This window comes from Artemia sp. Qi Xiang Cuo, chromosome 11 (genome assembly GCF_049724085.1).
Source record: "Artemia sp. Qi Xiang Cuo chromosome 11, ASM4972408v1, whole genome shotgun sequence".
In the NCBI taxonomy this organism is placed as follows: domain Eukaryota; kingdom Metazoa; phylum Arthropoda; class Branchiopoda; order Anostraca; family Artemiidae; genus Artemia; species Artemia sp. Qi Xiang Cuo.
Window position 1 is genome coordinate 33,880,322 of NC_142804.1, and position 14,274 is coordinate 33,894,595.

Below are 14,274 nucleotides of genomic sequence, written 5' to 3' on the forward strand. Positions count from 1 at the left end.
CTGTGGTGGGTTGTCATCCTCAAAGACATAATTTCCAGAACTTTCAACTACGTTGAACAAAATGACTATCTAAAAATTTTGGTAGTATGTGTTTGGGGAAAAGCTGGGCGTGAGAGGGGGGTTAGTTGCCTTCCAATCACTTTTGTACTATCAAAAAGTGCAGTACCCCTTTGAATTTCCTATCGAATGTGCCCTTTTTCAAGTTTCTACGACAAAGCTTTCAATAAAAACCTTATATTCCCCAGGGTTTGTATAACTTATAACCCTTGCCCTGAGGGCTCTGAGGGGGGTTATCATCGTCAAAGACCTAATTTCCAGAACTTTCAACAGCATTGAACGAAATGGCTATCTCATATGCCCAAGGGCATAACTTACAACCCTCGCCCTGAGGGCTGTGGTGGGTTGTCATCCTCAAAGACATAGTTTCCAGAACTTTCAACTACGTTGTAGAAAATGGTCATTTCAGAATTCTTATTGGATGTTTTTGGAGAAATGGTGGGCGTGGGAGGGGTTTAGTTTTCCTCCAATCACTTGTGACTATTAAAAAGGGCACTAGACCTTCGAAGTTTCTATTACAACAATCTATAAAAACCTTATATCCCCCCAGGTCATAACTTACAACCCTTGCCCTGAGGGGTGTGGAGAGAAGGGGGGGGGTGGATCATCCTTAAAGACCTAATATCCAGAACTTTAATATACGTTGAAAAAATAGCGATCTAAAAATTTTGATTGGAGGTGTTTGGGGAAATGGTGGGCGTAAGAGGGGGGCTAGTTACCCTCCAATCAGTTTCGACTAGCCTATTAAAAAGGGCACTAGGCCATTCACATTACAATTAAACGAGCCTTTTATGAAGTTTCTACGCCAATATTTTCTATAAGAAGCCTTATATGCCCCCAGGGCATAGCTTACAACCTTAGCCCTGAGGGCTCTGGGGGGAGTGTCATCCTCAAAGACCTAATTTCCAGAACTTTCAACTACGTTGAAAAAATGGCTATCTCAAAATTTCGATGGGATGTGTTTCGGGAAATGATGGGCGTGAGAGGGAGGCTAGTTGCCTTCCAATCACTTTTGACTATTAAAAAGGGCACTAGCCCTTTCAATTTCCAATCGAATGAGCCCTTTTTGAAGTCTCTACGAAAATGCTTTCTATAAAAACCTTATATGCCCCCAGGGCATAATTTACAACCCTTGCCCTGAGGGGTTTGCGGGGTTTGTCATCCTCAAAATCATAATTTTCAAAACTTTCAACTATGCTGAACAAAATAGCTATTTCAAAATTTTAATTGAATTTGATTGGGGAAATGGTGGGCCTGAGAGGGGGATTAGTTGCTCTCCATTAACTTTCGACTATTAAAAAGGGCACTAGACCTTTCAATTTCCAATCAAATGAGCCCTTTTTGAAGTTTCTACGACAACACTTTCTATAAGAAACCTTATATGCACCCAGGGTATAACTTACAACCCTTGCCCTGAGGGCTCTGAGGGGATTGTCATCCTAAAAGACCTAATTTCCAGAACTTTAACTACGTTGAACAAAATAAATATCCCAAAATTTTGATTGGATGTGCTTGGAGAAATGGTGGGCGTGAGAGGGGGATTAGTTGTCCTCCAATTACTTTCAACTATCAAAAAAGGTACTAGCCCTTTCAATTTTAAATCGAATGATCCCTTTGAAGTTTTACAACAACGCTTTCTATAAAAACCTTATATGCCCCAGGGCATAACTTACAACCCTTGCCCTGAGGGCTGTGGTGGGTTGTCATCCTCAAAGACGTAGTTTCCAGAACTTTCAACTACGTTGAACAAAATGACTATCTAAAAATTTTGGTAGTATGTGTTTGGGGAAAAGCTGGGCGTGAGAGGGGGGTTAGTTGCCTTTCAACCACTTTCGACTATCAAAAAGGGCAGTACCCCTTTGAATTTCCTATCGAATGTGCCCTTTTTCAAGTTTCTACGACAAAGCTTTCAATAAAAACCTTATATTCCTCAGGGCATTACTTATAACCCTTGCCCTTAGGGCTCTGAGGGGGGTTATCATCCTCAAAGACCTAATTTCCAGAACTTTCAACAGCATTGAACGAAATGGCTATTTCAAAATTTTTATTAAATATGTTTGCATAAATGGTGGGCGTTAAAGGGGTGTTAGTTGCCTTCCAATCACTTTCGACTATCCAAAATGGCACTAGCCATTTCAATCGAATGCTTCCCTTTTGAAGTTTCTACTAAAACGCTTTCTATGAAAACCTTATATGTCCCCAGGGCATAACTTATAACCCTTGCAATGACGGTGGTGGGGGGGGGTTGTAATCCTAAAAGACCTAATTTTCAGAACTTTCAACTACGTTGAACACAATGGCTATCTCAAAATTTTGATTGGATGCGTTTGGGGAAAAAGTGGGCGTGAGAGGGGGGCCAGTTGCCCTCCAATCACTAAAAAGGACACTAACCCTTTGAATTTCCAATTGAATGAGCTTTTTTTTAAGTTTCTACAACATTTTCTATAAAAATCTTAGATGCCCCCAGGGCATAACTTACAACCCTTGCCCTGAAGGGCTTGGGGGTTTACCATCCTCAAAATCATAATTTCCACAACTTTTAACTACGTTGAAAAAAATGGCTATCTCAAAATATTGATTGGATATGTTTGGGGAAATGGTGGGCTTGGATGGGGTGTTAGTTGCCTTCCAATCACTTTTGACTATTAAAAAGAACACTAGCCACTCCAATTTCCAATCGAATGAGTCCTTTTCGAAGTTTCTATGACAACTCCTTCGATACGAAGTACCCTGGTCTAACCCCAGAAAAATAAATAATGCATTCTGCCAACATCGTTCTTTACTTAGGCAGTGCGATTGCGCTGCCTATGATAAGAGAAGATTCAAATAATAAGTTAGCGTCAGTTTTCAGCTAATCCTTGAAGTTAACTAAACAATGAGGGAAAAGAAGACATAATTGAAATTACTAGCTATAGTTTCCAAGGTGTTGCTTGTGGAACATGAACTATACCGAATTTAAGATTACTTTCAGGCAATTTACCTTTTATAATGTAAGATATAATAAGCTTGGAAAATGCGAAGGAGGTTCTTCTGCTCCACCTGAATTTCACTAACTCTTTCTGTAAACGTATAATCTAAATATTTTCTTGAAATAGCGTCATAGAACATCTATATTATTGAACATCTGTTTGTATTGAAGTTTAAAAGAAAATTCTAAGTTTTGTGTCATTTTTCCGCACATTAGAGACACTATTTACGACTATTAGAATATTTCTGATTGCAAAGCTTCTTTTTTCAAAATACTTTCCTTTATTAATTGATTCAAAACAGACGGGAATGGAAATCATTTAATGACAATAGATTAGATCACAGGCTTGGATTCCTTAAGCAAAAGCTATCATATAGCAAGAACTAAAGTTAAAACACAATCAATTGCAAACGGGAGGTGTTGAGAAGCTTATACTTTTCATATTAAATAAAGACAAAGAAGAATTTAAAGTCAACAAGAAAGAAGTTGGATATGGCTATCTGACGTATTAAAATAAGTTTTTTTTTACAAAAACACAGGTCACAGAGCAGGAATATCAAAAACATTTATAAAAAATCTAATAAAACTAATGGAACTTTAAATTTAACTTTATTAAGCATAGAGACAGTCAATTTAAAAATAGTTGATTTGTTTTATATTTGAATAAATTTTGTAAATATTTGACGGGTTTAAGGCTATGTAAAAATGATTGAACTGAAAATTCTGAAAATTCCTTGTCCATTTGTTAACTGCATTGTTGTATACGGTTGTATAAAATAAAGTTTTTAATTTTCATAAATTTAGGGTTAGTAAAGTTAAACTTAGTGCTTAGTAAACTGGGACAGAGAGAATTGAAGGTAGCTGAGAGATTTAGGGAATGACAAAAATTATTTTCACTTAATTATCGTAATTTGGCGTTCCTATGGAAAGGATATCATATGACAAAACGGCAACTCCGAGAAACTGTTGTGTAGTTTCTCGGATATAGAAAGTATCTGAAAGTCTATTTAGTTTTAAATGCTCAAGTTTAAGATTTAATTGATATGTTGTAAGTTTAGGTGGTGCATAAATGTATTTATTTCTCAGAGATGATAGTAAGAGTGAGAGGAGACGAGACGAGACTTCAAAAAAGACCAAAGAAAAAAGACCAAAATAAATAGGAAGAAAAAAGACCAAAATAAATATTAGCTGTTCTCATAAATACACTTGAAACTAAGTAGAAACGGTAATAGTTAGGCTACCTTATGATAAACGCTGAATTGCAAAGAACTCAAAACAGAGTAATTTTATCAGTAGAACATAAAAGGTATTCAAATCTTTAAACTAAAAATAATAGAACCTCTTAAAGCACGAGAGGGTTAAAGCTACTCTCCATCTCGATGGGGACTCAGATTAAAATAACAAAACAATGTCTTTCAACTGAAAGTAAGAAGCAACCTTAAAACTAAAAACGAACAAAAATTTGTTGTTATTTTTAACGTTGCCTATTGCTTTAAGCTAAAAAAAAACTTGTCTTGTTGATTTTAATTCTGATCGTTTTTTTTTAAATAGTGCTGGGAAATCCGCCTTTCCTCTCCATGGAAAATCTCCTTACCGCGTTTTGCTATTTATTTTTAAGTCATGGCATAAACAAAAACACATAAAAGTGTACGGCCCATTATTCTCCTACAAAAATATTTTACAATAGGCAACGAGAGGGTAAGAGCACACCTTTGCTGGTGGCCTCCTTAATTTTCCTTAAGACACTGATCTAAGGCTATATCCAAGATTTTGTTGGGCGGGGGGGGGGGGGTTAAACAAAAATTTCCAACAAGCAACACAAATATATTTGTATGTATTTTCGTTACTTTTTACGAATCGGAGAAAAGAATTCGGGGATGGGATCAAACTGATTATCCCCCCTCCTGGATATGGCCTGGCCAGAGCAGCACTTCGAGACCTATTGTTTTTAGAGATTTTCTTACCGCCAAAGAAAAATGGATCAAGATTTTTACTATATGATGGCAAAAACCCATATTGTAACTATAGCATAAAATATGAAACAGATTGTTTGCAATAAATCCTTGGTAACACATAACAGCAGATTATGCACGGATTCATAACTAGTATGAATAAGGCGCATTGAAAATTGAGTAATACTCATAGGAAAAAAAGATTTGGAGATAAAACATCAAAATTTATGAAGACAAAAAAATATCTGGCGGAGTTTAATTTTATGATGAGAAACTATATGTTTTGCTGCTAACAATAAACTATAATTCATAAAGCAGTCTCTAAAAATATTATTTTGCCTTATGCACCTTGCATCTTTGAAATGAACAGAATAAATTAGTAAAGGATTTTAGAATAGTTTAGAAAGAGACACAAATTTTAGAATAATAAAAAAAAATTTTTAACTTTGTAACCTGTAATACAAGAGTAGGATGTCCTAATGTAAGTTTTCAAACATGAAGATTGAAAGTTGCCTGGCTGTATAAACATCCGATTATCAAGAGAGTATATTTAAGACATAGTTCTCAAAACCAGTAGCCTCAGTTTATAAACCAAGTCTTTTTTTACATATGGAGACAAGTTTTATTATGTAAGGATGTTTTGAGGCACCTTACAGTATAAATGAAGACCCACACTCTATTCAAAAGAAGAAGAAAACTTGAAACACAGTTAACCGCTTTGGCAGTACTTAAAAAACTTTAACAGCACAACACCAAATTCGACAAATACGTTAAATATAAGATTCATGATATGGGTGAAATTGAAGCTTTGTCAAACTGTCTTGAATCTAGATATGGATCAGAACAAAATGTTTGTAACTTGTTAATATAGGATTCAAAATATTGCACACCATTATCACCATTAAACGATTCAACACTAGGACGTATCTCTATTTTTCCAGTAGAATCAACTTCACTTAATTCATGCTTTTTTGATTGACTAGATTCCTCTGTGGAGTAGATATGGTATGGGGCATAAAGTTTTTCAGACGGTATACTGCTACTTCTATTTCTATCACGGGTCGATTCAGCCCTGCAAAAGAAATTGATTAATGTTTATTTGAATGATAAAGGCTATCTTTTTTTTATGAGTTGTCAGGTTAGAGCTGTTGGAGCTATGTGGACATCAAACAGTTGTAGTAAAGAATCAAAGGCAGTGCAACTGCGCTGCTTAAGTAAAAAGCAAAACGGCTTCAACGTATTTTCATTTATTAATTTTCTCCAGGCCACTTCGTATGAAGGAAGTGGTCGTAAAACCTTCGGAGGTGGCTAATTCAATTGGAAATTACAAAATCCGATGTCACTGTTAAGAGTCAAAAGTAAAAAGAGAGTGACCAGCCCCCCCCTCCCCCTACTAAATAACTTATCTGCATTATCTAAGAAGTGGCTAACCTTGTTAAGTCAAAACTTTCAGGCTATGTTGAGGGGGGATGTTGAACCAAATAAAAATGAAAACTGTCTGCATAAAGGTTTTTAAAAGGGTGTATCTTTGGTATCTGAGGAACAGGTAAGTTGAAACTTTTAGAGCATATTGAAGGGGTGTTAAAAGTAATCAAAGAGACTGATTGAATCCAGATTGTTAAAAAGGTGTTTCTGTAATATTCCAAGAACGGTGAGCTTCAATTATTTTAAGCTTCATTTCCCTATTTGATTCTCTTGAAGGGTCATAAATATACTGACAGAGGTATATAGTTTTTCACCATTTATAAGGGGGTTGTTAATTATTAGTTGATGGAAAATTCTTAAAACTTGGAGCTTGTTTCATTTTTTTGCGATTTAAAAGAGAGGCTCTTCGGAAAAATAGCATAGGAAGGAAGGGGGCCTACACTTTTAGCTCCTAACCTCCTCTCCTTCAGAAAAATATTTCTGGACTAAAAAAACAAAATTGCTAAGTGACAGCTCTTGTTTGATTGGAGACTTTAAGTATAATATAAAAGAATATATTCTTGTGTTTACCTGCAATGAAGGAGGGAGGGCGAGGGATTCTCGTATAATAATATTGGTTTTTGAGAACTTGTTATCAAAACTATAAGAAAGGCAGCCCTGGCTTTCCTTTTAGATATTTCGAACACTTCTCGCCAAAAAAAAAAAAATATCTGGGCGAGTAAAATTTCTTAGGAATAATAATCGTTCTCGATTTAGAGTTATGCAAATATTAAAATTTAACGTAAATACCTGGCACTGATCGGGGAAACTCAAATAAAGAAAAAGATTTATTGATCAACTTCAAACTTAGACTATTTTTTTTTTGACAAAGGAGCTCGATGACAGGCCAGAAATTTTTTTAATCATTCATCATAAAATTAAGTTTTACGATCGACTCTAAAACCTATAAGTGATTTCCAATATTTTTTAGGTAAGGAGGAGGTTTTTGGAGGGCTTAAAATTCAATATTCTCTTTTTAGATACTTTTTATTAACTTTTCTTATCAAATCATATTTAAATGGGTTTTTCCAAGGTCATTTTAAGTTATTCTGGCCAAAATGTGACGGCCCTGATAAAAATGTAGGTCACAAATAGTCTATATAAATAAAAAGTACCTTAAAAGATTCCCTCCTTCTTGAATGTTTGAATGCGGACGGGAAACTTTAGGACAGTTTGGCATTGTTTTTAGAGTTTGATATACAGTTGTTCCAGAGCTTCTATCACATCTCGGAGACTGAACCTCTGAATCACTAGTGTTGACAGAATGACTATCGTAACTATAAAAAAAATACAGTTTTAAAATTAATTTAAATTAAATACAGCATGTTTTAAATTATAATTATTAAAACTAAATTGGCCAACCATGCTGATGAAAAACAACAACTCTAAGGCTTTAATTTCTTTGTTAGGTATGACAACCATGTTCCACAACTTTATCATTTGCTTTTGTTTTTCTGGTTCCACGTTATTTTGAGCTTTTATAATATATTGCTTTTTCTTATTGTTTCTTACTTTTTTAATATTATCATTTTTATTTTTTCTCTATTCTTTATTTCGTGTTTATCATTATTTGTAATTTTCATTTATTACCTAATATTATTTCTTTGTCTTATTTTTTTATTCTTTTTTTTTTTTTAATTGGTTTCATCCCCAAAAAGTGTACGAAAAAAAACATTAGAAATATTTGTCTGTAAGATCAGTTACGTCTAGAAGGAAATTCCTTCAGAGGAAAGTCCCTTTTATTCTCAGTAGTATAGAAATGGTAATAGAAGAGTCCCTGAATTTTACACAGGTGAATTTTAAGCTACACCCTATATACAAGCTTATGTTTTATTAGTTTGCCTCAAAACATAAAATCTGACACAATCTATGTTTTATTTAAAAAAAAAAGCATGTACAAACTTAGACTATGTTACTTTGCCTCAGAACACCTTCTAAAAAAAGAGCTTATAAAGAGCCATCTGTAAAGGTTAATCATTTAGCCTTTTCTTGCTTTTATAGATTCTTACACCATTAAATAGAAATTTAAGCATTAAACATTAGGTATACCAATCTTTATACCAACCATATAGTCTATTTTACCTCGGTGAACTATAATAAGGTACAGAATAAAAGTAATGGTGAAATGAGTATCTTAAATGGAAAATAAAAAAGCACGAGCAAAATCGATCCATAAAATAATGCTTTTTATTTTTTTTGGAGGGAAGGACTATCGTTCCGACTCTCCGCTAAAGACCCATTCCATATGTTTCGGGTTGAACCCCCCCCCCGATGCCCAATTTATCTGAAAAGCTTGTCATGGAAAATTTGGACTTAAAAACACATTATGAACAATAGACACATTTTTCAAATTTTAGGTATCCCCCCTCTCCGATAGAAAAATTTCAATGACACTTTCCAAATGTCTGTTAGGCAACTATACAATACTCTGTACTCAAAAACATAATAAAGTAAACACTCAATGCTATTACAGCTCATTTCGTGTACTGTATAAATATTCCTAGGGGAAAAAGCACCACGAGTTTGCAGTTTGTCCTCTGAAACTAGAAGATTACATAATGATGATTTTTATAGCTCTACGTCAATTGAATAGTCAAAAACATATTTTTGGCCAATATTGTTTTGTTTTTTTATTGCAAGAAAACGGCGTAGGTTGGCGCGTTACTTTGGATAAATCTCTTTTGTGGCGTGAAAAGGGCCCTGGAGATTTTATCTTCAAGTTGAATGATCCATATCTCGGTATTCTAAAGCCACTGATTAGATACGATGATCTTGTACGGAAAGCACTTATCCGTGAATATCTTTTTCAAGTTGAATGCTCCATATCTCAGTATTCTAAAGCCACTGATTAGATACGATGATCTTGTAAAGAAAACACTTATCCGTGAATATCTTTTTCAGGGAATATACTAAATTATCCCAGTTTTGCAGATGGGAGCTTGAAACCATGACCCTAGTGTTTTCAGATTTTTTGAATTTTGTATGTTTGCTATCAAGATTGTGGCCCTATATGGGATACTTCTTTCTGCCAAGTTATGCAAATTCCGTAATGTTAGTGAGTTCTTATTGATAAGAGCTGCTTTTAATCCTATATTAAATAAAAATCAAGTTTTTTTCAACTGAAAGTAAGGAGCAACATTATAACTTAAAATGAGTAGAAATTATTCCGTATATGAGGGGGTTGTCCCCTCCTCAATACCTCGCTCTTCACACTAAAGTATTTTATAGCCTTAGAACATGATTTTTATCCTAATGAAACAACTTTTGGGTTTCAGGAATCGTCCTTAAAGAATTGGAACAAAAAGTCGAACTTCAGCGTAAGGAGCAAGGTATTGAGGAGGGGGCAACCACCCTCATATACAGAATAATTTCTGATCGTCTGAAGTTTGTAATGTTGCTCCTTACCTTCAGTTGAAAAAACTTGTATTTTTATTTAATTTATGATCGCTTTTCCAATAACGGCGAGAAATCCAGCTTCCCTCCGTGAAAATTCCAATCTCGGAAACCGCTCCAAATTTCTGACCGCTCCAAAGCGTACTACCATTCGAAAATTAATTTCTGATTGTTTTTCAAATCATGTCAAACATCCTCCTCCGTGGAAAATTTTTCTCGGATATCTCAAAATTTGCTCGGGCGACTTTAGAGAAAATTCCAATGATTCTGAATTGAAAATCAAGTATTTTGCAGTATGCATCAAAACATGGCTAATTGTAGAAAAAAGCCAAGACGGATAGTCCGAGTAATTGAGAGGCAAAATTGTTTAAATGGCATGGGTAAATATAGGGAGTAAGTATGACTCTTATTGGATAAATACTTGTGTGTAAAAAAAATACTTTTTCTGGCAAAAAAAAAAAATCCACATGTTTGCATATGGAAGCTTGAAACCTCTATAATACGTGCTCTAGTATGCCAAATCTAATGGCAGGATTTTTATTAAAATCGATTAACGTTTTAAGGATGTTTCCCTTCGTTTTCAAGAATTGGGCAAATTTTTTCCGGCTCGCAACTTTTGATGGTTATTATTAAACTTAATGAACTTTACATATAATTCATAAAATTCATTTCTTTTGATGTATCTCTTGTTATCAAAATTGTTTTTTCATATAGTTTCGGTTACTATTGAGACACGTTGCTCCTTACTTACAGTTTGTAACCACGAGCTGTTTGATTAGATAAAATGTACAGAGGCACATTTTAATTGGTATGCTAGTCCATCTTGCTCGAGAAACGGTCTATTACCTCAATATGCAAAAGTTTACCGAAGTCTGATTGGACTAACCGACTGATATTGCGTTAACCGGCTGTTGAGTTTCAAAGAACGTCTTTGAGAACTATGGAAATAACTTTAGTTCTCTTGCTTCGAGCGCTGACTTTGGATAGTGGAAATTTTTATTGCATAAAATCATGTTAAGTCAAGAATTTGGGTATGTTTCCACTTAATTTAACCCATTCGTTATCATTTCTCAGCTTTCTGAGCAAACTTTTTGATTGAAATTGCTCTGAAACAATTTACAGTGACTAACACCTTTTCCATCATTTGCAAAGTTGATACAAAAGAGACCGAGTTGATTTTGTCCAATAGCCTGTTGGGTTCACACGCTGCCTTACCGTCAAACTATCAGAGACCACGGAGAGCACAGTAACAATACAATCAAATCTGGTCATTACCTTGGACTGCGGAAAACCAGCGAACATGGACGATCTTCTTAAGCTCCAAAAGTTTTTACCCACTAGTATGCTTGGATTTTGCAAATATCTCATGTTGAGTGCAGTTGCATGATATAAATACATAAAATCTTTGCACCACAGATAAAAAATTTCTGTGTTTCTGTGATGTTTCTTAGGCAATCAGTCAAAGTAAATTTTAATCTGTGTGTATGACAGTGCAAAGTACCTGCATGAGGCACCCTCTCTCCATGGGCGCCAATATGGGGGCCAGGGGGCAGAGGTGAGCTCCAGCCCCCCCTCCCCCTGAATGAATGATGCTGCATTATATTTTATATTTTGTTTTGAGATTTCTATTATACAGCATTGGAAGCGTTGATTAGACCAGGTAAGTCCCCCCCCCCTAAAATTCAGCTTATGGGCGCCCATGCCTCTCTCTAAGCTTTGCTTGAAGTCCGTTAAATTCCCCACTCATAACGGATGCTCTGTCATAATACTGGGCAATGCAAAACCTCAAATCTAGATCAAGATTTTCTATAGTTTTACAAATCGAGGCAGATAAGCTTTCAACTTCTAGCTTTTGCATGTAATGACAGCCGATTGGCGGTTCCACCACTTTTCAGTTGATATGCACCTGAGTAGAATCGCTAATTGTTCTTTACTAGAAACGTCTTTTGCCTCATCAACAAGGATAGCAAAGATTCAGAGTTTCAGAGATTATTCAACAATAAATCAACAATATTAACCCTCTAATAAGTTAACTTAAACTTAATGAATTTTATATATTTGGAACTACCTTGAAAACCAGATCTATGTGATGTATATATTGTTTTATAAATTCATGTTTTCAGAGTTTAGATTATCCCAAGAGCACAGCTCCTTACTTGCAGTCAGTTACCATGGAATTTTTTTTTATGAAGGGGCCTAGGGGGTTTACAATAAAGTTTTAACACATTCTAGATACTACTACAGTTTAAATAAATCATGAACTAGGCTTTAGTATTAAGAGAGAGGGTAGTAGCCCACCTAATATATAGTTCAGTATTGAACTAAATTTCAAATCGTAAACATCTGTGTGAAATAGTTGACCTGGATTGTGTGAGCTCAAAAATATAATTAATTCGCTGATTACGAAAGTGTCTAGTAAAGGATTAAAGTTACAAGTGACTTTTCATTCTTTGGATAAGCTTTATAGCATTGGCGAACGTGATTATTGCAAGACACTGTTGGAAAGCGGGGGGATTTAATTGCCCCCCTTGCCAGTAAGTTTTCGTTTCTTGTTGTTAGTTTTTAACATAATATATTTGGAAGGGGTCGAATGATAATTTTGGAAATGGCTGAATCAACCGGGATCGGAGCAATCCTTGAAAAATTGTTGCCAATAGATACTAAATTAAATCAGATTCAAGATGTTGCCAATACCGTTTCTGCGATCGAATCGGAATTAGCGGCCCTCAAAACTGATACAGGCAGACGGGATGATGCAGTAAGATCTGAAATCGACCAGCTACAGAACCTACTATTTGAAGAAAAGAAAAGGTCAGTGCAACTTGAAAGAGAAATTAAACAGCAAAATCTGATCATTTATGATTTGAAGTCAATAAACCCACCTCCAAGTAGTCTAGTAGAAAAAGTTATGGCGGCAACAAAGCGCTATTTACCCCAGCATAGTTTGACCAGGCGTGATTTTAAGGATGTGTTTCACCTGGGAAAAAGTAAACCAGGTGCGGTGCGCCCAATTTTGGTGAAATTTAATAATCGGGAACTTCGCGACATAGTCCTGCGTAGTGGCCGGCTTTTAAAAAAGGTTGATGTTTCATTAGCCCCGGATTATACCTATTTAGAACGTAAATCTCGCCAAGAGCTTAGACCAATGCTGAATGAGATTTTGTCCCGTGGACAAGACGCCAAATTAAGAGGAACACGCCTTCTGATTGAGGGCCAAACATTTTATTATGACCAAGTCACAGGCAGGGTGGAAACGTTGGCTGCTAAATCTTGTATTGTGCCCAGATCACAGCCTCAGCAAGTTACCCCCCCCCCTAACCTCCGGGAATTCAAAATTCTGAAACTGTAAATTTCGGAGCCAGCACTAAAAAGAATGCGGCTTGGCCTGATCAAAAGCTCAAAATGGTTACTCGTGGGCAAGCCACTAAGAGATTAGAAACCATCATTAGTCCCGAAGATGCCCATAAACCGAGAAACAGCACGACCGAGAGCTGTAGCGAAACTGCACCAACCGACAAGTCGAATGGTTTGAATTCAACCCTTAAAGAAGGAGCTGGTGACTCCTCTGAGAATATGAGTGACGAGAACGAGAATTAGGACCTTTGTGGCCATATACCTTTGTCTGTTTACCGCAAACTTAGGATTGGGTGCTGGCACATTCAAGGTTTTAAAGAGAAAACATCATTAGCATTATTGAGTGATTTGGATATATTTTGCGGGGTTGACTCTTGGCATAATTGTGAGGATGATCTGCAGTGCCCCCTCCTTTTACATAATTATTCTTTTTGTGCAGTGAATAGAAAAGTTTCTAAGAAAAATCGGTATTATGGGGGTGTGGTTATGTATTTTAGCCAGATGTCATTTTCTTCTGCAGTGGGACTTGCGACCCAATCAGAGAATATAGCGTGGGGTAGATTTAAGTGTGAGAGTACATTTTTAATTGTAGGTTCTGTATATCTTGCCTCTCAAAATAGTTCCTACTCGTCTAAAGACACGCGGACTATACTACATGAAGAAACGCGATTGTTTCAACAGAAGTTCCCAGGGGACCATCTGGTTGTAGTAGGGGATTTTAATGCCTATACTTCGTACGTATTAAAGAAAACTCCTGAATTTTTTTCAGATGACAATGCGGAGGTTCTTCCTGAGGTCTTTGGGATGCCACGGAGCAGCGACGATCAGTCTAGAAGAATCAATATTTGGGGGAGAAATTTATTGGCATACTGCAAGGAGAATGGTTTAGCAATTTGTAATGGAAGACTTGGTAAGGACAGAGGCGGAGGTGAGTACACTTGCTTTTCCGGGCCAAATCCTAGTGTTATAGATTACGCGTTGTTGGTGTGGAGTTCGCTGCCGGCGTTGTTGATTTTGAGGTTCTCCACGTGCTGGGTTCGAATCATTTTCCTATAAATTTTCTCTCAAACTTTCTAGGATGTTTAA

General features: G+C 35.9%; 1 protein-coding gene across 1 annotated transcript in view; it reads right to left on the bottom strand.

The window, feature by feature from the left end:
- Window positions 1-3,303: 3,303 nt before the first annotated feature.
- The window catches only part of LOC148946908 (uncharacterized), a 161,400-nt gene continuing 150,429 nt past the window's right edge, over window positions 3,304-14,274 (bottom strand). The window contains exons 11-12 of the mRNA XM_089097187.1: window positions 7,557-7,718; window positions 3,304-6,049 (exon numbers count right to left, since the gene is read on the bottom strand). Of these exons, the coding sequence (XP_088953313.1) occupies window positions 5,761-6,049; window positions 7,557-7,718 (451 nt within the window). The 3' untranslated portion in view covers window positions 3,304-5,760. The remainder of the gene's footprint in view (window positions 6,050-7,556; window positions 7,719-14,274) is intronic.